Here is a 25,283-nt window from a genome sequence, read left to right as displayed (position 1 = left end):
AAAGTTGGCGAATATGTTGTTAATTCTCAAATTGATTATCAGCTATGGCATTTGTTTGCATGTGCATTTTCAATAGTATACATAACATCTTACAGGAAGTTCTAGAAAGCCCTCAAGGGATACTAAAAAAAAATGCAGGCAAATAATAAGAATGTATGCTCATCCCCATGCTGTCATGGAATGAAGACAAAGCAGAGGGAAATTTACCAGTCATATTAATTACATGTAAATATAAATAGTTTTGAAACTGTAGAGAAACCATGCTTTTGTTATCCTTCTGGAGACAGGAGAATGGAGAAGCTCATGGCTCTTGTTCCCAGGCTACCATAATAGGTTTGCTCTGAATTATTTTATACCTATATTCATATAGTCCAAATCTTAGCAGTACAATTTTGTTATTCAGAAAAAGGAAATTGAGAGTGTGAAGACTCTCAATGGTTGTAGCTATGCCATAAAAATAAAAAAATTATATATTTAATGTGTGGTGAGATGAGCACACATTTTTTTCATGTCAAACTGCTTTATTACATCTTAAATAACAGTACAGTTTAATATAGTATCTATCTTGCATCCAGCCTCCTTGCAGTACACTGACTTTAAAATTAAATACAAAAGGTGAAAAGGGTACAGGGTGCAGAGAGCTCTAGAGAGTCGTTTGGTAGGAAGAGAAGGGGCTTCGCTGTATTCTCTTTGCCATGTCCAGGCCTACTGCACAGTCACAACACAGTTTTGTACAGGACGCTGCAGAAAACAGAATGGCGAAGCCACTACTGCTATGAGGGGTGCAGGATATAGGGGGATGGGAGGGCCCACAGAACACCGCTGTCCAAACGCTGCTGCTGAACATGGCTTTGAGATGATAACCACGAAGATCTGCACGGTGTAAAAATGGTTGCCTCAGATGCAAGGGCTGTTCCGTGGAGGCTGCTTCCAGGAAGTGGCAGAGAGGCAGCGGAGCAGCTTCCCTCCCTTCCTGCAGCCAGCAGCAGTCATTCCCAACAGGACGATCATCTCGGAAAGTAAAGAAAACAGTGACTTATCCCACTACTCGAGTGTGTAAAGTGCTTGCTGCTCCCGATATGTGTGCAGAATAGCAACAGTAATGGACAAAGCCGCCACAGTTACAACTTGAAGAGGCTATTTCTTAAAATAAAAAGAACATCTAAGGACTGAGTCCTATATGCACTTTAGAGCATTTCTACAGCACTTTAGAGCATTTCTACAGCATGCGATTCTAAGAGTAAACCCACCCAATATGGCAAACAATCAAATTGTTTAAATTTTAACTTAGAAAGTCTGAGATCATTATTTTCAAAACATTTATTTGTACATTGTTTCATACACAAACTGACTATCCAAGCACAGGACAGGCACCTCTCTGGAGAAAAAAATCTGACAGCAGGGGCAGAACGGCTAGTGTCACATGACTACAAACTTCCCTCCAACTTCACAGGAAACCCAAGGAAAGAACAGAAACTGGACAGTGAGGAGGGAAGGGTGCTGGGAATAAGTTCACTGCTGAGCAAAGGGAAGGATTCTGACCAAGCATTCGTGGCCATCATAACATGTGCTTGGCTACTTTGCTTCTGAATTTTTTCTTCCACTATGCTGTGTTTGTGCGAAACAGTCATCTGTGACATGAGACAAAAAAAAAAAAAAAAAAAAAAAAAAAAAAAAAAAAAAAAAAAAAAAAAAAAGCAAGCCAGGGACAAAAATACATCAGTGACAGTCAGACACCCCCATGGGCTCTGGTTCTCTTAACTACTGAACATAAAGGAATATGTTTAAGGAAGAAACGTGAATGCTTCCAAAGTCTTGCTACAAATGACTTTATATTTAGAAACAATTCCAGATAAACAAAGTCTTCAACTTGTTTTTCATGAATGCCACAGATCAGGATCACTGATTTAAATGCAAATGAACTAGTAAAAAGGTGTGTCTGTCTCACAATCATACTCAGGGTTACCTTCTGGTTAACATTTTTATTGTAGTATTTCCTTTAAAAATTTGACCAAGACAAAACAAAAACAAAAACAAAAAACAAAACAAAATAAACCAAAGACAATGGCCCCAGAAAAATGCACAATTTGTTTTAGTTTACAGCACAGAGATCCTTCTCTTAATGGGAGTTGTGCTCTTGGTTTCAGCAATAAGTGAAGGAAAAAAGATCTTGCCCTTTTGAAGTTCTGAGGGGAGGTGTGGGTGTCCACGTTAGTCTGGTTGGATAGGATATGCTATCGCAGTAACGCTTCAAGGTTGGAATGGTCTTCCAGGCGCCATGGCATCCATCCCCCTGCTACTGCCTTAGTTCCAGATCTTGAGGAAGCTGTCCCAGGATCCTGTTGCCACAGCCATGCCATCATCAGTCACCCCCAAGCAGCTGACTCGGTTGTCATGTCCAGCTAGGACACCAGCTCTGTCAGCTTTTAGTGCATCCCAGACATTACAGTTGAAGTCGTCATAGCCAGCGAGGAGGAGGCAGCCACTCTTGGAGAAGGAAACAGATGTGATACCACAGATAATGTTGTCCTGGGAGTAGGTCATGAGCTCCTGGTCTACTCGAAGGTCAAACAGCCTGCATGTAGCATCGTCTGAGCCAGTGGCAAAGGCATTGCCATTGGGAAAGAAACATATGGCATTGATGTCAGACTCGTGTCCTGTAAAGGTCTGCCGGCACATCCCTTCTTGGACATCCCAGAACTTGGCCGAAGCATCGCAAGCACCAGAGACCTGGTGTCAGGAGCAAGAGACAGGCTCATGACATCTCCAGTGTGTCCAGTAAACGTGGTTGTCTGCTGGCCGGTCTGGATGTCCCACAGGGCACATGTGGTGTCTCCAGAACTGGTAACTATCTGATTGTCATCCAGGAACCGGCAACAGGATAGATAACCTGTGTGTCCTGCCAGCTCACGACTCACAGGCACATTTCCTTCACGAGTTTTCAGATTGTAAATGGAGCAGATGTTATCCAGGCCACCACAGGCCACATAATTCCCAGAAGGAGCGTATGCACAGGTTATGACCCAAGAGGAACGCAGAGGGATGGCATGAACCTTGCTTGTGGTATAGCTGTCCCAGATGACGAGTTTCCCATCCTGAGAGGCGCTGACAAGGAGCCTTGAGTCTGTGCCCCAGTTTGCCAGATGCCCCCTCAGTGTTCTCCTGGTTCGCATTTGGATTCTTCCCACTGGATCAATGTTGTTTGTGATCTGAGAAAGCGTCGCATCTGCACATGCTTTACGGGCATCTCTAATTTGTTTCTTCAGTTGCTCGGCCTCCTGCCGCAGCTGGTCAAGTTCACTCATCTTCACGTCTCGGTGCTTTCCACACTTCAGAATCCAAGCTCTTGACTCAGAAGGGTTTCTGGTCTGGTTCCCTACACATGTAAGTCTCGCCCTCGCCTGGTCTGGCGCCCACGCCGCCGCCTGGTCGTCGCGCTCGCCGCCTGCGGGCAGGAGCCGGCGAGGCTGCTCGGGTCTGCGCGGTGGCTGTTCCAGTCCCAGCCCCGCTGCCCTCGCCGCCCGCCACCACCACCTCCGCCGCCGCCGCCGCCGCCGCCGCCGCCATCGCCGTCCCTTTTTTATCTTTATTAACTTCAGTATTTCTTATTTACATTTCGATTGTCATTCCCTTTCCCAGTTTCCGGGGCAACATCCTCCTACCCCCTCCCCCTCCCCTCTATATGGGTGTTCCTCTCCCCATCTTCCCCCCATTACCACCCGCCCCACAACAATCACGTTCACTGGGGGTCCAGCCTTGGCAGGACCAAGGGCTTCCCCTTCCACTGGTGCTCTTACTGGGCTATTCATTGCTACCTATGAGGTCAGAGTCCAGGGTCAGTCCATATATAGTCTTTAGGTAGTGGCTTAGTCCCTGGAAGCTCTGGTTGCTTGGCATTGTTGTTCATAAGGGGTCTCGAGCCCCTTCAAGCTCTTCCAGTCCTTTCACTGATTCCTTCAACGGGGGTCCCGTTCACAGTTCAGTGGTTTGCTGCTGGCATTCGCCTATGTATTTGTTGTATTCTGGCTGTGTCTCTCAGGAGAGATCTACATCCGGTTCCTGTAGGCCTGCACTTCTTTGCTTCATCCATCTTATCTAATCTACTGTATATGTATGGGCCACATGTGGGGCAGGCTCCAGCACACATTTTTTTTAGAAACCGTGACCAAGCAATTAGTGGGTGCTAGTATACTGAGGCTTAGGGTGATAATGAAAATGCAGGCTTACTCTTTAAGGACTGTTCATGTGACACAGGGCATACTCGTGGTTTGTTTGATTAGGTGCCTCACTGAGTCTCTCACTAATATTCAAAAGATTAAATTTCATTTTTGTTCTACTCTTCTACTGACCGAACAGAAAATCATGCAGAAGCAAGAACTTCACCCAAAGCCACATGGAATCCTTATGTTATGTATGCCTAGGGCCAATCAATGTTCACCGAATTCCTCTGCATTCTTAGATTTAATCATACCATGAATCTGCTCTGAGTGTAAAGAAACCAAATCCATACTCTTTCAGAATGGCTTCTACCTGCAGGCTTCTGTTCTACGTAGGTAAAACCCTTGATGCCACCAATGTAATAGCAGAAAACTCTATTATAAATCTGTTGTTTATATTTTCATCCACAACTTCTGATTATTATTCTAGGTGATAATATATAAAATACGCACAATGACTATCTCCTTTACTAGTTGGAAAGGATTCAGTAACCATGGGAACGTTTTGAGTGCTTGAAGGTGATAGCCTAGTTATTCCTCCATATAATTCTGTTTACTTTCCAAGCCACTAGTTCTCAACCTGTGTTTCTCAACTCCCTTGGGAGCTGTCAATGACCCCTTCACAGGGATCACCTAAGACCATCTGAAGACACAGGTATTTACACTATGATTCACATCAGTAGCAAAACTGCAGTTATGAAGTAGCAACAAAACTAATTTTATGGTTGGGATTCACCACAACATGAGGAGCTGTATTAAAAGGTCTCAGTATTAAAAAGGGTGAGATGTGCTGCTCTAACCTTTAAAATAAAGGTAATATCTCCATTCCAGAGTTAAAAACAAACTGAGATCCAAAGGATAAATTGCTACTTCCAAACAGCAGACAAAAGCCAAGTGAGAACAAAAAGACACCAAAACTCAGTCATATTTACTCACTCCACAGAAGCTAAGTAGAAGTGGGAAAATCATTTATAAATGTTTGTTTTATTTTAACATTAATATATTCAGAACTATTGAGCCTAAATTTTATCTAATACATATCTTCCAGCTTTTTCCAAATTATTTTTTTTTTGGCTTTAAAAATGAATGTGAAGGTAGGGTAAAATTCACAAAATTTTATCTTCATGCCAGTCTAAGAGATTAGAAAGTAAATTTGGTTTTGTTTCTGTAGGTACTAAAGTTATTTCAGGAATTCTGCTGCTGTTGTGGTCACTGCTGGATGTTTGTCTCTGGTGTATTTTTTTACTCATTGGGAACATATAGCAATTGTGTGGGATTTCGTCGGTATAGGCTCTGACCAAATGATTACCCATGTAACTTAGCTACACTTATTTACCAATTGTTTATGTAGATATGTTGCCTACCTACCTATTTGACTACATATAATCTTTTTACCATAACTATTTATCCATCCGTATGTTCGCTTGTTACGCTTGTAATTGATAGCTTTTAAAGAAAACAAATAGGATGGTTACTGGGCAAGTGCAGTACCAACAGGACCATAGCTTCAGCCCCCACATTTGCAAACCTGTCATGTAGAGGGACTGGAGTTTAAGAATTGAGTTACATTTCATTTATCTTTAGGATGATTTTGATAACCATTCATTAAAAGACAGGCCAATGATGCAGAGTTAAATTTTGGATTGTCATCGCGCTCCCTTTGCATTTTTCTTTTGAAAATTTCACTTGTAAATTAAATATGGAAAGTGATAGCATTTAATATCACAGCACAGAATAGGCAGCTAAGAATGAGCAAGAGGCAGTAAGTACTGTGAGGAGAACTTTCTTGTTTCTGTTCTACAGTTTGGAGCTCAGCACCCTTTACTCAGGAAAAGGTAAGCAGCTACTTTGGTTTCAGTGCTTCCTTTCCTGAGCAGATTCCAGGCGATAACACCATAATCTGATAAAGTCCACCCTTATTGGCTGCAGAGAGGACACTGAAAATATGGTGGGAAGCCTGAATAAGGAACAGGTTCTCCCTCCTACAATGACATACACCAGATGACTCCCTGTGTTGCCTGAGACTCAGCGGATTTGTCTTCTCAGGAAGAGAAAGACCATTCCACTTTTTGCAAACTGCACGTGCAAATGAAAGAACCTATTTAAACGAGCGTGCTTTAAGCTTTATTCCAATAAATCATTTTGCTTGCAGCTGCAAAACTAATTGTTCTTAAAGCTAACAAGGATTATCTCTGGTAAGCCAGGTTTGCTATTTTGAAACCAGGAAGGAAAAAAAAAGTAAAAAAAAAAAAAAAACAAAAAACAGTATGTTGACTGGAAGAAACCATGGCCAGAACGCTACATTCTGTCTAAAATTAGAATTATACAAAGTAGAGAAATTTCAACTTTTTCAACTTTTTATTGTTATTTAAATTTTGGTAGTGTTGGACAATATAAAATGAAGTGGATTCTTATTTTCCCAAGCAGATAATAAATAATTAAAGCTCAAGGGTGTATTTGTTTTTTGCTCCCTACCATTCACTCCTATCTCTAGGTTTCCTTTTCTGTCTCTATTCAGCTTTTAGAGTGGCCTTTTCCCCATCCCTGGGGTGGAACTCTAAATTAAATGTGCACAGGTGTTCTAACTGTGCATTAGAACAAAGAGTCCAGATATCTTACAAGAACAATTGTTCACTGTCTAATCCAAAAGCAACCAACAGGGCAAGCCTGCCTCATCTAATATTCCTTGATATGTAGACCATGACACTTGTAGTTTAAAATGTGTTCTCTTCAGAACTTATCACCTTGGTTTTGTGTGTCTCTCCATCCTAGCTCGTCTTGCTTGATTATTTACATTTTTCCTAATAATTCTTCAGTGGGGTGGTAGTATAGTCTAGGGAATTGAGGGAGGACTTGGGCTGACCGTGAACAATGTCATCTGAGATCCATTTTCACACATTCTTACAACAAATACTCATATTTCCCTTTGTGACTCATGGAGAACAACTGGTGTCACTGCATGATGTAACATCATTGTGACTCTACAAAATGTACTCCTAATTGTCGAGTGTGTACTGCTTTCGAACACAGCCTTCTGGATTGGCACTGTGAGTTTCCATATGTTGTTGTAAAGGAAACTGCCAATCCCTGGACTCAGAGGTCTGTTGTTTTAATTCTCCTCTGACATAAAAATAACCTATTGATAAAATTAAAGGTTTCACTTTGGAAAGTAAATTTAAAGGCAAGAGGATGAAGAGCATCTGCATGGATCATCGTTCCTATTTGTTTCTTTTGTTTGTTTGACAGGTCTTGGTAGGGAGCCAAGGCTCGCCTTGACTTCATTATCCTCCTGTCTCAGCATCTCTAGTGGTCTGAGTATAGGCTCAAAACTCCATACTAGATAAACTCACAAATATTGATGGAGAATAAAAGTCATGAAGGTGTGGTAGGGATGGGAAGTTTGCATCCATGTCAATCCACTATATATATATATATATATATACATATGTATATATACATATATGTATGTATATATGTGTATATATATAGTTAAATGTAGTGTTAAATGTAGATTTTTTTCAATTTCCCTCTTTTCTTCAATTCGTGTGCTCACAGCATAAGATAAATAGATCATCAGGGGTTGAGTTTGTATACATAAACTCTGCACATCATGACACCTATGTTAATTATGTATGGGTTTCTTCACCACATTAGAACATGCATTTGAAGACTTAGAATCCGTCATCTCTGCTCCAATCCACCTTTTCTTTCCTTTCATGGGAGTTCATGTCAGGAATGGATGTAATTGTGGTTGTCAGTATTATTAATGTGTGTTTCGCATAAAATCAGGCTCACAGATATCAATAAATTGTGGCGTCATATCAGTCATACCCTTAGAGGGATATAAACATTTAATTTTATTCCAGTACTTGGATATGATAATTTGACATATGTACCATACTTGCTTGCTTCCTGAGAACACAATGTTTAAGTTTCACTTAAGCTCGCTCATTTGGTTTGTTGACAAACCGACCAGTGCCGTTGACCAGGAAGATAACGAGAAATAAGGATGGAGAGAGCTGTTGATAAAACATGGTTCATTCCCAGAGGATGAACTCGCACAACTCTTTCTGGAGACATCTGTTCAACATGTGTGTTGAGGGACAATCTGCCCTTGGAGGGCTAAGAGAAGGGCCCCAGCCCTGTGTGAATTCCTTTTCCCATCATTTAGATTGGGAAACAATGGATACTTCTTTGGCTACATATACTTTAATATATCTCATCTCATTGACAGAATGAGTCAAAACTTTTACGCTGAATAGGATGAATTCTATTTTTCCCCGTACATGCTTCGGTACCTACTTGATTTCCAAATGGTTGAAAACTGCCTACTTTGGAGAATGTGGGCGATGTGGGGAGGAGAGAGTGATGCACATGAAGTGCTCCTGTGTGGAGTTCTAAAAAAGTTGTCTAAAAACTGCCCACTTAATTTCAAAGAGACTGCGAGGTGAGATACTCCCGGGACTCAAAGCAGGGGGTGAGGGTGGGGCTAGATGAAATGCCCTAAAGTGGGGAGAGAGAACGTGAAGAGCCCATCTCCAGCAGAAAGATAGGGCATCAAGTAAAGATGGGGTTGGTATCCCACAATCAACTCTAACCCATACTTCTTCCTGTCTGAAAGAACTGCAGAGATGGAAATGGAGAAGATCCTGAGGAAAAGGAGGTCCAGTGACAGGCCCAAAGTGGGATCCATCTCCAGGGGGAGACCCCTACGCCTGACACTATTACTGAGGCTACGGAACACTCACAAAATGGGACCTATGATGACTGCCCTCCCAAAGACCCAACAAGCACCTGAACGAGTCAGATGCAGATATGTGCACCCAGCCAATGAACAAAAGCTGCTGACACCTGTGGTTGAATTAGGGAAAAGCTGGAATAAGCTGAGGAGGAGGAGGGCAACCCTATAGGAGGACCAGCAGTCTCAGTTTAACTGGACCCCTGAGATCGCTCATGGATCACCAACCAGGCAGCATACACCAGCTGATATTAGGACCCCAACACGTACATAGCAGAGGACTCCAGGGTCTGGATTCAGTCAGAGAAGATGCATCTAACCCTCAAGAGACTGGAGACCCAGGTAGTTTAGAAGTCTGGTGTGATGCATGGGGTGGGGACATCCTCGTGAAGAGGGGGTGGGGAGCAGGGAGGAAGTATGGAATGTGGAACAGTCAGAGCATGGACCCGGAAGGGAATAAAATCTGGAGTGTAAACAAAATGTAAATACATAAAATATCCAATAAAAAAGCTATAAAAAAGAGAAACAACAAGATTTCAGATTACCTTGTCCAAAGTGAGCTCTCTTGTGCACAGTTAGAACATCTTGGTATCCTAGACTCCGGCAGACAACTTGTCCAGCTCGTATATCCCAGCGATCATCACAGATTGTGCCCCACTGGCCTTCGTGGAAGATCTCTACTCGGCCCTCATGGGGTCCGCTACCATCAACCAGTCGAACTGTTTTAAGAGAGGCTATGAAAACGGAAACAAAGACTGTTTATATTCAGGTTAATTTTCTTTTCTTTCTGTCTTTCTGTCTTTCTGTCTTTCTCTCTTTCTCTCTTTCCTTTTGTTTTTTGCAAGGGTCGTGGTTGAACCCGGGTATTTTTCTCCACCCCCTCTCGAAAAGGTTTTTGATACCGTTATTTTTTCAATAAGTTAAACAATGGAAATAAATATTAAACTTTTTTCGCCACCTATTGGCAAAGTGTTTAACTGCAAGCATTTTTCCCACTGCAAAGCTGAAATTGAAGCTATATTTAAATATATTAGAACCCCTCAAAAACTGTTCCAACGACTTTGACGTTGGAGACATACCAATTTACTGCAATTTTATAGATTTTTTTCATGTTATATGTAAAATGTGTCACAGAGTCTCATTATTTTCCTGCAATCCAATGACAGTTTAGAGGATCAAGAGCAGAGAGATACCGTAGACCACAAACGAGATTGTAGATTGCCAAATGATGTATCTTATGTAAAGAAACACAAGTAGTTATACTTCGAATTAGTAAGCGCATTTCTTGCTATATGAGTTATAGATATTTTCCCCCAAACGTTTACAACTTCTCGTTCCTCTGGGTAACAGGTATCAATGTCTTCAGTAGTTAGCCTCTGATATGTTGTCCATATACCAGTAAGTAATCTTCCACATATGTCTATGGAAGCAATGCTAAAGAAACTCCATGAGCTGCACGTACAGAAAGTAGAAAAGTAAAATAGGGTAAGACTGAGAAAGGGGACGGCATGAGTGGGTAGTGCGGGTGTGAAACATGACCACAACTCATCATATGAATAACTGTCAAAGAATAACACAGCTAAATATATTTATGATAAGCAATGGCATCCTTCCCTCTCATAATCAGAATAGCCAATGAGTAACTCAATTTAAATTTAATTAATTAATTAATTAATTAATTAATATCCACTTAGTGACTTACAACCATCTATCACTTCAATTCCAGGGGATCTGATGGCTCCTTCTGGCCTATGTGGGAACAAGGCACACACATGTTGCTCAGACATACATGCAGGCACAAATACATAAAATGCAAACAACAGTTCTCTAGAATCTGAATAGACTTTTATAGCTTTGGATTTTTAGAGTTTATTAAATGTAGGAAATAAATATTCAGCGGCATTTTCTTCTAATTCAAGTAAATTTTGTTGAAATAGTAATTTACCGACATAGCCAGAAAGTTGAAACTTTCCTAAACCATGACTAATTTACTGAGCCACTCAAAAGTATAACAGGTGGTGAGGCATGTAGATAGACCTTGTTATAATTATTCTGTTGGTTCTACAGAATTAATGGAGCCATGCCAAAGCACAAATCTATTCCTCATTCAGGCAAAATCTAAAATCTAAATATTTTTGAAGTATAAGTAATGCACTATGACAGAATCCAAACTCTCAGCTACTGAGAAAGATCCATGAGTGACCCAATCATTTATAGCAAATGCCTAAGAAAATCAGAAAAGATTCTAAGGATAATTATGTCAAGCTTTCTCTACTACATTTACATTGCGCTCAATAGTGTTATGCCCCAGAGTTTATTTTTGCAAAGTCCAGCATATGCAACCATAATATATTTATCATTCATTCTATGGACAAATTGATATATTCAAATATTTGACTATGCAAGCTAGGCTTTCCCCAAGTTGTATGTGCAAGTATTATTTGCTCTGCCACAGATGTGCCTCTCAATTTTTTGTAAGCAGCAACATTTTAAATTGCTGGCCTTGCATTTGGTAGGGCCTGAGTGGTTGCTTGTGTTGCTGGCCCAACAACCACATTTTGAGAAACATGAACTAGAAAATAATACTGTAAGAAAGGAGGCCTGTTATGTGGGAAACAGCTCCTAGGACATTTATATCACCCACTTCAAAGTCCAGGGAACATCCTAGAGTATCAGGTGGCAGGATGTAAGAGGTACAGGATGGGAAGAATTGCTGTCATCTGGATATGATACAACCAAGGCAAATTTCAACTCAGAATCTGTGACTACCTGTACTATACTGGTGCTGGTGCACACACACACACACACACACACACACACACACACACACACACACACACACATCATACACATGCACATGCATCCACATCCACACATACGCCCCAACACACACACACACACACACACACACACACACACACACACACACACACCACACAGAGAGAAAGAGAGAGACAGAGACAGAGAGACAGAGAGAGACAGAGAGATATTTTGGATCTGATTTGGACAATCTGGATGATGCACTGTCAAATGTTTTGGAACTCTGTGGAGCCTAATGTTTTAACTGTTAGAGAGAAAAAAAATATTTCCCAATATTACTGAAGAGCAGTTAACTGAACACAATTCTCTTTTCTGGGATCTGTGAAAAATGTTACTAAAACATGTCATGCCCTCAAAGTTAGTAAGATTTTTATGATGTTTAAAATAAACAATACATTCTTTAAAATTATTGCAAATACAGTTTGTGGTGAAATCAACACAATATAATAAACCCCCCTTACCAATGTGCATGGATATACATATATATTTCAACACTTTCATATATTCCATTTGTTCTTGTCAAACAGGAATTATTAGTCTATTCTGAAGACTTTTTGCAGGTAGACAAGACCTGATGGATAGTTTCACATAAGCATTCACCTAACCTTCACTGTTTCCTCCAGTAATTTTTTTCTACTATGTTGCTGGTGCTCTTCTAAACTGGTAAAGGTCTATGACCTGTGCGTGTTTCCCATCTGCTGCCTGATGTTTAGATAAAGTTTTATTGTAATGTATCCACAACTGTTAGTTTATAGATAGTCCTCAGCTACCTTCAGTCTCAAAAGTTAGAGACACCACAGAATGGGCAAACGAAAATGTGTTTTCTGGTCACAGCAGCAGTTTGATTATTGTTAGTAGTCACAAATACAATCCTGTAAGACAACAGAGGGTTCTAGCAAGGACATATATCTCCAGTGACTCCTAGAATAACTAAGGTTTTCCTTTTAACCCTGACCACCTTAGAGAAATTATTCTGTCATCTTCTTCTCCTCCTCCTCCTCCTCCTCCTTCTTTTTCCTCTCCCTCTCCTTCTCCTCCTCCTCCTTCTTCTCCTTCTCTTTTTCTTGTTCTCTTCTTTCTCTCCTCATCCTCCTCCTCTCCCTCTTCCTCTTTTTCCTTCTCATCCCCTCCTCTCCCTTCTCCTTTCTCCTTCTCCTTTTTTTTCCAATCACGTAACTCTTCAAGGTTCCCAATAAGCCTCCATACCCATTGTTTCTGGGACCTTATCTGACATGTTCCTTGCTTCCTTCTCCGCCTTCCCTCTCAATTCTTCACCCTCAATTCCAGATGTGCACAGATTTTTTTTCTTTCTTCTAGGTTCCGTTATCGTTACGGGCCCACAGGGAAGCACTATCAACTCAATAAGTTTCCCTGCTTGATTTCGACCCTTGCTAACTTCCCAGCACACTGGAGAATTCATGAAGTAACCTAGGGCTCATATCACAAGCAGTTATAAGACAGATCATGATATGTGGATAAATAATTAGATCCTCTTGAATGAAGGGCTTCAGAAGGTGGGAAAATCAAATTGTTAAAATTTTAGGCTCAGAAACAATAGAAGAGTGGACTGTATTATTTTTCAACTCTACGGGAGATAGTTTTTATGTGTAGGAAAAAATAAGGTACACCATTACAAAAATATTGATTTAATTCACATAGTTTTGAGGTCTGCTATGGGAGTACCTGTTACTGGAAGTTTGGCAGGGTATGGAGGCCAGGTAGAGCCTCTGGTCAGCAACTATACATATTCTAATACCTGATTTTCTCCAGCTCAGATCAAGGATCTCTTGCTTAGCTGCTGACTCATGAGAGACAATATCTTCTGACTAAATGTCAACTTAGCCACCTCAAACACAAGGATATTTGAATATGCGAGACAAGGACCCCACTCCCTTATGGGAAAACTGCAGGTGAAGCCAACTCAAAACTAGGGGATTATTTGTTTAATTAATTTATTAATTAGTTAAAAAGAGAAGTTATACCATTGCCTTTGAAAATACCCCACATATGCTCTTGTGTATGTCACTGTACTCAACTAGGTTAGGCAGTCAATATGGTAAAAGTTGAGATTTTACAAATCCGGGTGTCGGAGCATCTGGGGCTACCTAGCACTTGTTTTCTGTAAATTGCCTTCCTTGTTTTCTTTTTTTGAAATAATATTTCACTTACAGAAGAAAATAGCACATTCACTCCCATGGCGATAAAGCCTCATCAGATCCATAAATGGAGAAAGTGCTTCATGTACAAATCCTTCCTTAAAGCTATAAATGACCAATGAAGAATTAATACTCCCAGTTTCAGACAGCTCTCAACCTACAGTGCTTTGTCTTAAAGACCTTTAACTTTACCATTCTACCAAAGTGATACGGACTCAGTAGAAAATGAACTTGGATGTTTGACCTTTGGGCTTGGTTTCTGTTCTGTGGTAGTGGCATGCAAGCTCATCTCCTCTAGAAATGCAGAAGAGCAGAAATAGGAGACAACAGTTAGCCAGCCTTGAGTTCAGAGGGAAGTAAGTTGTATGATGTCTGTGCATATACTTCCTTGTTATGTACAGATATCACATTAACTCTCTTACATGCCTAAGCATGGTTGCTGCACATCCTCAGATAGATGATAGACAGATGATAGATAGATCGATCGATCGATAGATAGATAGATAGAGGATAGATAGATAGAGGATAGATAGATAGAGGATAGATAGATAGATAGATAGATAGATAGATAGATAGATAGATAGATAGATGATAGAGGATAGATAGATAGATAGATAGATAGATGATAGATAGATAGATAGATAGATAGATAGATGATAGATAGATAGGTAGATGATAGATATAGACAGATAGATGATAGATAATAGATGATAGATAGATAGATAGATAGATAGATAGATAGATAGATAGATAGATAGATAACTGATTATTGGAATGAAGTTTGGGAGATGTCTTTCCAAGGACTGCCATAATGAATGACTGTGGCTTTGTAGCTTAAAATAGAAATTCACAGGTTAGGAAGCCATAAGACTGAAATCAAGGAGCTGCCAGGACTATCTCTTTTTCAATGCTGGGTAGAATCTATGCTTCTTCTTCCCAGTTTCTCATGTCTCTACCAATTCCTGGTGGTTTTGGCTGTAACTCCAGTGTTTATGATTTTTTATGTGTATGCTTCCATTTTCACAGATGGGGTCACCAAATTAGAGTGCACCTTAATCCCATATGTAGTAATTTTGGCTTAAATATAGTTTGAAGTACTATAGACGAATAGTATGAAAGTACAATAGAATGAAATTAGTCATTATTTATGTTAAAAATTATCCTGAAAAGTAATGGATTATAAGGGGACTTAAAAGGTGAGGTTTAGGGAGAAAACATGTTCCAAATTGGCCCACTAGAGTTTAGTCTTCTTAGTTGCTGTCAGCTCTGACAAGTTAATACAGTTTCCTGACTTACATGAAAATAAAATTCTCACAATTTACTGAGTGTTTATATCTTGAATTAGATTTTGAGGCAATTGAGAGACAATATACAGCCCTAGTGGTATTCTGTGATATATTTTGGTTATGTTTACAAATGTTTTTGTTTATGCAAGCTATTATTAGACTGACTTAGTAGAACTGGTAGAAGACAATTTTGTGTGTGTGTGTGTGTGTGTGTGTGTGTGTGTGTGTGTGTGTTCTTTATTACAATGATTCCTAATAAGAGTGGCTATAATTTATGGACCACTGCTGCACCTAGAAGTATTTAGAGAGAGTATTTGAAGCCTGATACAGTCAACAGAGAACATCGTCTCCTTATCCAGAATATAGTTGCTTCCATTTATACCTTTGTTATGTAGTCAAAGTAGAAACTCACTGAAGATATGAAAGAATATAGGTCGCCTTGTTTTGTTTGGATAATAATAAGAGCAGAAAATACATCTACTGAAGGACGGATCTCAATAATCGGGCTCTAAGTTAGATGGAATCACCAAACACTCTACTTTAAGAAAATCCCAAGTGTCTGTTCAGGGATAGATGAGCCAGTGTTTTGAAAGGGGCTATGAATCCATCTAGGAAGCTTAAGAGAGTAGTTTCTAGTCCCAACTGTGTTGCAAACTGGACTTACAACTAAGATCATGCAGGTCTACCATTTTCATTTTAATTTTTTTTCATTTATTATGACAACCATCTCAGAGTGGAACTGTGATGAGACCTAACTTAAAACACAGTGTCTGCCAATGAAGTCTGAGGGGAAATGTTGGATCAAAGTTGACTATAATATTGTCTTTGAGTGGAATATTAAGTAAGCGAAGTTTCCAAGTGCACAGACTAACTACACCGGTAGCAGGTTTTACACAGGTTTTTAAAGGTTCTGATCACTTATGAGGAAAGTGCAGGGACAGATTCTTTATGAGAATCGAGTGAGAGCATTTCTAGTCTCTCTCTTCATAGCCCCGGGGAATCCTGTGGAACAGGGGAAGGAAAGACTATAGGAGTTAGAAGCAATGATAGCGGACACCAGGAGAGCATAGCCCACTGAATCAACTAAGACTAAAGTGGCAGCCATGGGATCTGTAAGGGCCTGTACCCGGTCTTCTGTGTATACGCTACAGCTGTTAGCTTCCTGTTTCGTGGGATCCTTAACAATAGGAGCAGGTGTATTTCTGACACTTTTGCCTATTCTTTTTGACCCTTCCTCCTATTTGATTGTCTTGTCCAGCCTCAATAGGAGGGCTTTGGCCTTGTCTTATTGTGTTTGGCTATAGTCTCTTGGAAGCCTGTTCTTTAATCTTTATTTTTCTGAAGTGAAAGAGGAGGGGAGTGTATCTGGGGGAGAAAGGAGCTGAGGGAGTTGTGAGGAGTGGAGGGAGAAGAAATTGGATGGAGTGTATTGTACAAGAGAGAAATCTATTTTCAACTAAAAGAAATGCATTCCAAAGTGCCAGATACAGTGGGAGATTATTCATTCCATTGCTTCTTAAAAATTCTGACACCAGGCTTAGCACTTAGAAGAAAATGGTGGCAGCAGCAATGTATTATATAATAAAAAGCCTTTGACCACTTTTCCCTCCCTAATTCCCCAAACAGCTCTTAGGAAGCATCTATCCTAGCTCATGGCACAAACATCATGAAAGAGAATCTCGATGTCAAGTCTGCTACAGGCACAAAACAGAACCCCCAGAGGTTCTTCCTCTACATCCCAGAGGCCATGAGTGACTTCTAAACCAGTGGCTACTAGGATGCAATGTGGTTTCTTGATTATAACTCATTCCCACTGTGAAAGAATTGAATGGCTAAAATAGCCGTCCAATGAGCAATCAGCAAGATTGTTCCTAAACGTTATTGACACACACAGTATGGCTGTTCAGTGTCCTGCTGTGTCCTTGTACCCTGGAGATTGTGAAAAGGAAATCATGTCTTCCTAATTACTAAGCATTTAGAGCATTGTTAGGGAACGAGTACACCCATCACTGCACACAGTAGCCAAGAGTAAGCTCAGCCCCCAAGCAGACATGAATCAGAGGATGATTGAAGGTGGGGGGGGGGAAAGTGGCAATGTAAAGATAATATGGCTCAGCACAAAGCTCTTGTCAGCAAAGGTGACAGATATGAAATCTTAGAGACATGCGTAGAGAATCCAGAAGACTTAGTTCAACTCTTGTATTATATTTGGTTTTGATGTCAACTTGCCCCAAATTAGAATTGCTGGAGTAGAAGTCTCACTTGATTGCCTTGATTGCTGTCAAAAGACCTGCCCTGGATGTCAACAGTACCTTCTGGTACCAGCATGGAAAAAAGGATGTGACAGAAGAAAGTTCATCCTCCATCATGCTGCAGTTAATCTGTTGTTTCCTTCACTGCCAGCAGAACCGTTCTTTCCAAGTTTTTGTTCTAGACTAGGGGTCATTGAAACTTCAGGCTTCCAGTGCCAGATAGGGAATACTGAGGCACACAGTCTTGTAGAATGAGCAACTACTGTCTGCCTCTTCCCCAGTGAGGGCAGCCATTGTGAGACTGTTGCAGATGATAAGGAATTCGAACTACTAGCTTCTCAGCTTGCAATATGATTCTTGGTGCTATTATTATTTTAATGCCTTTTCTCTCCATATGTAGGAAAAATATATCATTAGTTTTGTTTCTTTAGAGAGCGCTAATATGTCCTGTGTCATACCATTCATAAAGGGAAACTCATCTTGTAGAATTCTTGCATGAGACAATACATGAACAAGTTTTTGTTACTTTTCAGTTTAGTTTTTATTTGTTTATGGGTTTATTGCTTTTTTTTTTAACCGAAGATCCTAACTACATAACCTAAACTGACCTCAAATTTACAGTCCTCCTGCACCAGCCTCTGAAAGGCTTAAATTTCATTGTAACACTGTTCTCTGCCCTACTTAACTGCTCTCACAAATACATTGGTGGTAATTAGTTGAGGAAGAAAATAAGTGATAGTGAAGGTCATTCTGCTTGACATAAATTTTTTTCTCCATCTTTATTAAATTGGGTATTTCTTATTTACATTTCAATTGTTATTCCCTTTCCTGGTTTCCAGGCAAACATCCACCTAAACCCTCACCCTCCCCTTCTATATCAGTGTTCCCCTCCCCATCCTCCCCCATTACCACCCTCCACCCCAACCATCCCATTCACTGGGGGTTCAGTCTTGACAGGACCAAGGGCTTCCCCTTTCACTGGTGCCCTTACTAGGCTATTCATTGCTACCTATGCAGTTGGAACCCAGGGTCAGTCCATGTACAGTCTTTGGACAGTGGCTTAGTCCCTGGAAGTTCTGGTTGGTTAGCATTGTTGTTCATATGGGGTCTGAAGACCCTTCAAGCTCTTTCAGTCCTTTCTCTTATTCCTTCAACGGGGGTCCCATTCTCAGTTCAGTGGTTTGCTGCTGGCATTCGCCTATGTATTTGCTATATTCTGGCTGTGTCTCTCAGGAGAGATCGACATCCGGTTCCTGTAGCCCTGCACTTCTTTGCTTCATCCATCTTATATAGTTTGGTGTCTGTATATGTATGGGCCACATGTGGGGCATGCTCTGAATGGGTGTTCCTTCAGCCTCTGTTCTAAACTTTGCCTCCCTATTCCCTTCCAAGAGTATTCTTGTTCCCCTTTTAAAGAAGGAATGAAGCATTGGCATTTTGGTCATCCTTCTTGAGTTTCATGTGTTCTGTACATTTAGGGTAATTCGAGCTTTTGGGCTAATATCCACTTATCAATGAGTGCATACCATGTGTGTTTTTCTGTGACTCGGTTACCTCACTCAGGATAATATTTTCCAGTTCCATCCATTTGCCGATGAATTTCATAAGGCCATTGTTTTTGATAGCTGAGTAATATTCCATTGTGTAGATGTACCACATTTTCTGTATCCATTCCTCTGTTGAAAGGCATCTGGATTCTTTCCAGCTTCTGGCTATTATAAATAAGGCTTCTATGAACATAGTGGAGTATGTGTCTTTGTTATATGTTGGGGCATCTTTTGGGTATATGCCCAAGAGAGGTATAGCTGGGTCCTCAGGTAGTGCAATGTCAAATTTTCTGAGGAAGCTTCAGGCTGATTTCCAGAATGGTTGTACCAGTCTGCAATCCCTGCAACAATGGAGGAGTATTCCTCTTTTTCCACATCCTCGCCAACATTTGCTATCGCCGGAGTTTTAGATCTTAGCCATTCTGACTGGTGTGAGGTGGAATCTCAGGGTTGTTTTGATTTGCGTTTCCCTTAGGACTAAAGATATTGAACATTTCTTTGGGTACTTCTAAGACATTTGGCATTCCTCAGCTGTGAATTCTTTGTTTACCTCTGAACCCCGTTTTTTAATAGGGTTATTTGTCTCCCTGCAGTCTAACTTTGTGAGTTCTTTGTATATTTTGGATATAAGCCCTCTATCTGTTGTAGGATTGGTAAAGATTTTTCCCAATCTGTTGGTTGCCATTTTGTCCTAGCAACAGTGTCCTTTGCCTTACAGAAGCTTTGTAGTTTTATGAGATCCCATTTGTTGATTCTTGATCTTACAGCATAAGTCATTGGTGTTTAGTTCAGGAAATTTTCTCCAGTGCCCATGTGTTTGAGATTCTTCCCCACTTTTCTTCTATTAGTTTGAGTGTATCTGGTTTGATGTGGAGGTTCTTGATCCACTTGGACTTATACTTTGTACAGGGTGATAAGAATGGATCCATCTGCATTCTTCTACATGCTGACCTCCAGTTGAACCAGCACCATTTACTGAAAATGCTATCTTTTTTTCATTGGATGGCTTTAGCTACTTTGAAAAAAATCAAGTGACCATAGGTGTGTGGGTTCATTTCTGGGTCTTTGGTTCTATTCCACTAGTCTATCTGCCTGTTTCTGTACCAATACCATACAGTTTTTATCACTGTTGCTTTGTAATACTGCCTGAGTTCAGGGATTGTGATTCCCCTGGAAGTTTTTTTATTGTTGAGGATAGTTTCAGCTATCCTTTTTTTTTTTATTCTAGATGAATTGTTCTGTCTAGCTCTATGAAGGATTGAATTGGAATTTTGATGAGGATTGCATTGAATGTGTAGATTGCTTTTGGTAAAATGGCCATTTTTAATATATTAATCCTGCCAATCCATCTTTCCTTCTTCTGAGATCTTGTTCAATTTCTTTCTTCAGAGGCTTGAAGTTCTTATCATACAGATCTTTCACTTGCTTGGTTAAAGTCACACCGAGGTATATTATATTATTTGGGACTATTATGAAGGGTGTCATTTCCCTAATTTCTTTCTAGGCTTGTTTCTCTTTTGTGTAGAGGAAGGCTACTGATTTATTTGAGTTAATTTTATACCCAGCCACTTTGCTGAAGGTGTTCATCAGGTTTAATAGTTCTCTGGTGGAACTTTTGGGATCACTTAAATATACTATCATATCATCTGCAAATAGTGATATTTTGACTTCTTCCTTTCCTATCTGTATCTTTTGATCTCCTTTTGTTGTCTGATTGCTCTGGCTAGGACTTGGAGAACCATATTGAATAAATATGGAGAGAGTGGGCAAACTTGTCTAGTCCCTGATTTCAGTGGGATTGCTTCAAGTCTCTCTCAATTTAGTTTAATATTAGCTACTGGTTTGCTGTATATGGCTTTTACTATGTTTAGGTACAGGCCTTGAATTCCTGTTCTTTCCAGGCTTAAATCATGAAGGGGTGTTCAATTTTGTCAAATGCTTTCTGAGCATCTAATGAAATGATCATGTGTTTTTTATCTTTCAGTTTGTTTATATAGTGGATTATGTTGATGATTTTCTGGATATTAAACCATCCCTGCATACCTGGGATCAAGCCTACTTGATCATGATGGATGATTGTTTTGATGTGCACTTGAATGCAGTTTGCAAGAATTTTATTGAGTATTTTTGCATCGATATTCATAAGGGAAAATGGTCTGAAGTTCTCTTTCTTTGTTGGATCTTTGTGTGGTTTAGGTATAAGAGTAATTGTGGCTTCATAGAAGGAATTCGGTAGTGCTCCATCTGTTTCAATTTTGTGGAATAGTTTGGATAGTATTGGTATGAGGTCTTCTATGAAGGTCTGATAGAATTCTGCACTGACAGCTTTCTTAGACTCTGTTGAGTAGTCTGGTGTAATTCTGATAGGTCTGACTTTATATGTTACTTAACCTTTTCCCTTACTGCTTTTAATATTTTTTCTTTGTTTTGTGCATTTGGTGTTTTGACTATTATGTGTCAGGAGCAGTTTTTTTCTGGTCCAATCTATTTGGAGTTCTGTAGGCTTCTTGTATGTTTATGGGCATCTCTTTCTTTAGGTCAGGGACGTTTTCATCTATGATTTTGTTGAAGATATTTACTGGTCCTTTGAGCTGGGAGTCTTCACTCTCTTCTATACCTATTATCCTTAAGTTTGATCTTCTCATAATATTCTGGATTTCCTGTATGTTTTGGTCCAGTAGCTTTTTCTGTTTTACATTATCTTTGACAGTTGTGTCGATGATTTCTATGGAATCTTCTGCTCCTGAGATTCTCTCTTCTATCTCTTGTATTCTGTTGGTGATGCTTGTATCTACGGCTCCTTGTCTCTTCTTTTGGTTTTCTAAATCCAGGGTTGTCTCCCTTTGTGCTTTCTTTATTGGTTCTATTTGCATTTTTAATTCCTTCACCTGTTTGGTTGTGTTTTCCTGTAATTCTTTCGGGGATTTTCGTATTTCCTCTCTAAAGGCTTCTACTTGTTTATTTGTTTTTCCCTGCATTTCTGTAAGGGAGTTCCTTATGTCCTTCTTGAAGTCCTCCATCATCATCATCAAATGTGATTTTAAATCTAGATCTTGCTTTCTGGTGCGTTTGGATATTCAGTGTTTGCTTTGGTGGGAGCAAATTGGGCTCCGATGATGCCATGTAATCTTGGTTTCTGTTGCTTGGGTTCCTGTGCTTGCCTCTTACCATCAGGTTTTCTCTGGTGTTACCTTGTTCTGCTATTTCTGACAGTGGCTAGACTGTCCTATAGGCCTGTGTGTCAGGAGTGTTATAGACCTGCTTTCCTGTTCTCTTTTAACCAGTTATGGGCACAGAGTGTTCTGCTTTCAGGCATGTAGTCGTTCCTGTCTACTGGTCTCCAGAAGTTCCTGTGGGCGTGTGTCCTGAGTCCAACAGGCAGGTCACTTGGAGCAGAAAAGTTGGTCTTACCTCTGGTCTCAGGCCTGAAGTCACTCCTAGGGACTGGCTTTCAGCTCTCCATGATGGCAGCAACCAGAACAGCCTGCCTTGCCTTCTCTCAGGTCCCTGTGCACAGGGGGCCCAGATGGCACTAGGAGTTTTCCTCTAGAGTCACAAACGTGGGCAGAGAATAGTCTCCTCTGGCTTCCCAGGTGTGTCTGTCCCTCTGAAGGTCTTGCTGTCCCTCCCAAGGGATTTGGGTGCAGGGAGCTGTTTAACCGGGTCCCTTCAGATCCAGGTGCAATCTAGACCACAGGTTCCTGCAGCTTGTGCTCCCCTATCTTCCTGTTCCCAGACGCCCTATACAATTTCCACTTGGGCCAGGGATATGGGCAAAGGTGGGCAGTACTGGATGTCTCTCCTGACCTGCAGTCTCAGGAGTGCCCACCTGTCTGGGTGATGAGCTCTCTCTCCCACAGGGTTTGGGAGCTGGGAGCTGTGGGCCAGGATCCTCGAGGTTCGGGCTCCAGCTAGAAACCTGAAGTGTCCGGTCCCAGAGGAATTTTGCCTTTGTGTGTTCTGAGTTCACCAGGTAGGTCACTTGGAGCAGAAAAGTTGGTCTTACCTCTAAGTCTTGGGCCTGAAGTCACTCCTCTTGACATTAATTTTTAAAAAGATTGGTCATTGTGTATTCAGATAAAACTTCCTGGGTAACCGTTCTTATTATTTCATGAAATGGCACACTGTTAAAGAGCATGTGTGATATGTAAAGTTACAAAATCAGTACAAAGCAAATGCAAGGTGGGGGGGAGGGGCTGGAGAGATGGCTCAGTGGTTAAGAGCACTGACTGCTCCTCAGAGAGAGGTCCAAAATTCAATTCCCAGCAACAACATGGTGGCTCGCAACCATCTGTAATGGGATCTGATGCCCTCTTCTGGTGTGTCTGAAGACAGCTACAGTGTACTTATATAAAATAATAAATAAATCTTTAAAAAAAGGTGTGGGGGGGTGGCTGGAGAGATGGCTCAATGTTTGAGAGCACTGGTTGTCCTTCCAGACATCCTGAGTTCAAATCCCAGCAACCACACAGTGGCTCACAACCATCTATCTATAAGGGAGTCTGATGCCCTCTTCTGACCTGCCGGTGTATATGCAGCAGAGCACACATAAAATAAAATAAATAAAAAATAAAATAAATAAAATTTAAAAAAAGAGAGGTTGTAGAGGAAATGACTTTGTTCAACACTTCAGGTTTCTACTCTCATGTCCAAAACCATGAATAAGAGAAATCAGCTTATTCTGACAGTGCAAGAAGACCTGCTTGTTTTTTTTTTCCCCTTTCACTTCTGTTTTGTGTTTGAGTATCCTTAAATAAGAGCACAAATAGGAAGAATGACTTTATGAAATTCATAGGCAAATGGATGGAACTGGAAAATATCATCCTGAGTGAGGTAACCCAATCACAGAAAAACACACATGGTATGCACTCATTGATAAGTAGATATTAGCCCAAATGCTCAAATTACCGTAAATGTACAGAACACATGAAACGGATGTTTCATGAGAAGGATGACGAAAATGTGGATGCTTCACTTCTTCTTTAAAAGGGGAACAAGAATACCCTTGGGAGGGAATAGGGAGGCAAAGTTTAGAACAGAGGCTGAAGGAACACCCATTCAGAGCCTGCCCCACATGTGGCCCATACATAAACATATACAGCCACCAAACTAGATAAGTTGGATGAAGCAAAGACGTGCAGGGCTACAGGAACCAGATGTGTAGATCTGTCCTGAGAGACACAGCCAGAATACAGCAAATACATAGGCAAATGCCATAATTAAACCACTGAACTGAGAACGGGACCCCAGTTGAAGGAATCAGAGTAAGGACTGAAAGAACTTGAAGGGGCTTGAGAGCCCATATGAACAACAATGCCAACCAACCAGAGCTTCCAGGGACTAAGCCACTATCCAAAGACTATATATGGACTGACCCTGGGCTCCAACTTCATAGGTAGTAATGAATAGCCTAGTATGGGCAACATTGGGGAAGAAGCCCTTGGTCCTGCCAAGGCTGGACCCCCAGTGAAAGGGATTGTTGGGAAGAGGGCAGTAATGGGGGGAGGATGTGGAGGGGAACACCCATACAGAAGGGGGGAGGGGTTAGCGGGATGTCAGCATGGAAACTAGGAAAAGGACTAACATTTGAAATGTAAATAAGAAATACCCAATTTAATAAAGATGGGAAAAAAAAGAAATAATCCAGTGGTCAGAGACTTGAAAAAACAAGTTGTTTTTTTTTTTTTAATTTTTAAATGGCAGATGAGGTTTGGTTAATCAGACCTGCAATATTGTGATGTGAACACATCGAAAATGTTAAAAAAAAATCATCTTGTAACTTTCCATAGCAGAGTGTGCCTGTAATCTCAGCGCTCAGGAGGCCAAGATAGGCGGATCATGATGTTGAGATCAGACTGAGCCATGTGGTGAGACCAATCTCATGAGCAAATTTAAAAAAACAGTTTCTTATTTAAGGGTTGGAGATGATAGTTAATATTGCCAATTTGACAGAAACTGGAATTACTTGGGAGACAAACCTTTGGGATTATCTGAATGGGAGGCTCTAGAGTACATTAAATAAGGTAAAATACCAACCATAATTGTGGGAGGCACCTACACAAGTTCTGGGTTTCCAGGACTCGATACAATGGAGAAAAGGTGCTCAGCAGCCATGTTTCTCCCTGTGCTTCCTACCCAGGGAGGGAGCATGGCCAGCTGTCTCAGACTCAAAAGTCCATAGCTTCCCTGCTATGATGTAAGACACCTTCAAACTGTGGGTCCAAGCAAGCCCTTCTATAAGGTCCGTTTGTCAGAACCATTAAGGAA

General features: G+C 40.7%; 1 protein-coding gene and 1 pseudogene across 2 annotated transcripts in view; both read right to left on the bottom strand.

The window, feature by feature from the left end:
* Window positions 1-25,283, bottom strand: part of Msr1 (macrophage scavenger receptor 1) — an 85,821-nt gene that overhangs the window by 11,784 nt on the left and 48,754 nt on the right. The window contains exons 9-10 of one of the 2 annotated variants that reach the window (XM_039094773.2): window positions 9,501-9,689; window positions 5-1,011 (exon numbers count right to left, since the gene is read on the bottom strand). In XM_039094773.2, coding sequence (XP_038950701.1) covers window positions 644-1,011; window positions 9,501-9,689 — 557 coding nt within the window. In that variant the 3' untranslated portion in view covers window positions 5-643. Of the gene's footprint in view, window positions 1-4; window positions 1,012-9,500; window positions 9,690-25,283 lie in introns of those variants that run through there. The other variant, NM_001191939.2, reaches the window with a different exon arrangement.
* On the bottom strand, window positions 1,402-3,410 carry Gnb1-ps2 (G protein subunit beta 1, pseudogene 2; annotated as a pseudogene).

The sequence above is a fragment of the Rattus norvegicus genome, chromosome 16, assembly GCF_036323735.1.
Source record: "Rattus norvegicus strain BN/NHsdMcwi chromosome 16, GRCr8, whole genome shotgun sequence".
NCBI classification, from domain to species: Eukaryota; Metazoa; Chordata; class Mammalia; order Rodentia; family Muridae; genus Rattus; species Rattus norvegicus.
The sequence above is the reverse complement of the archived record's forward strand: the minus strand, read 5'-3'. Positions and strand labels throughout refer to the sequence as shown.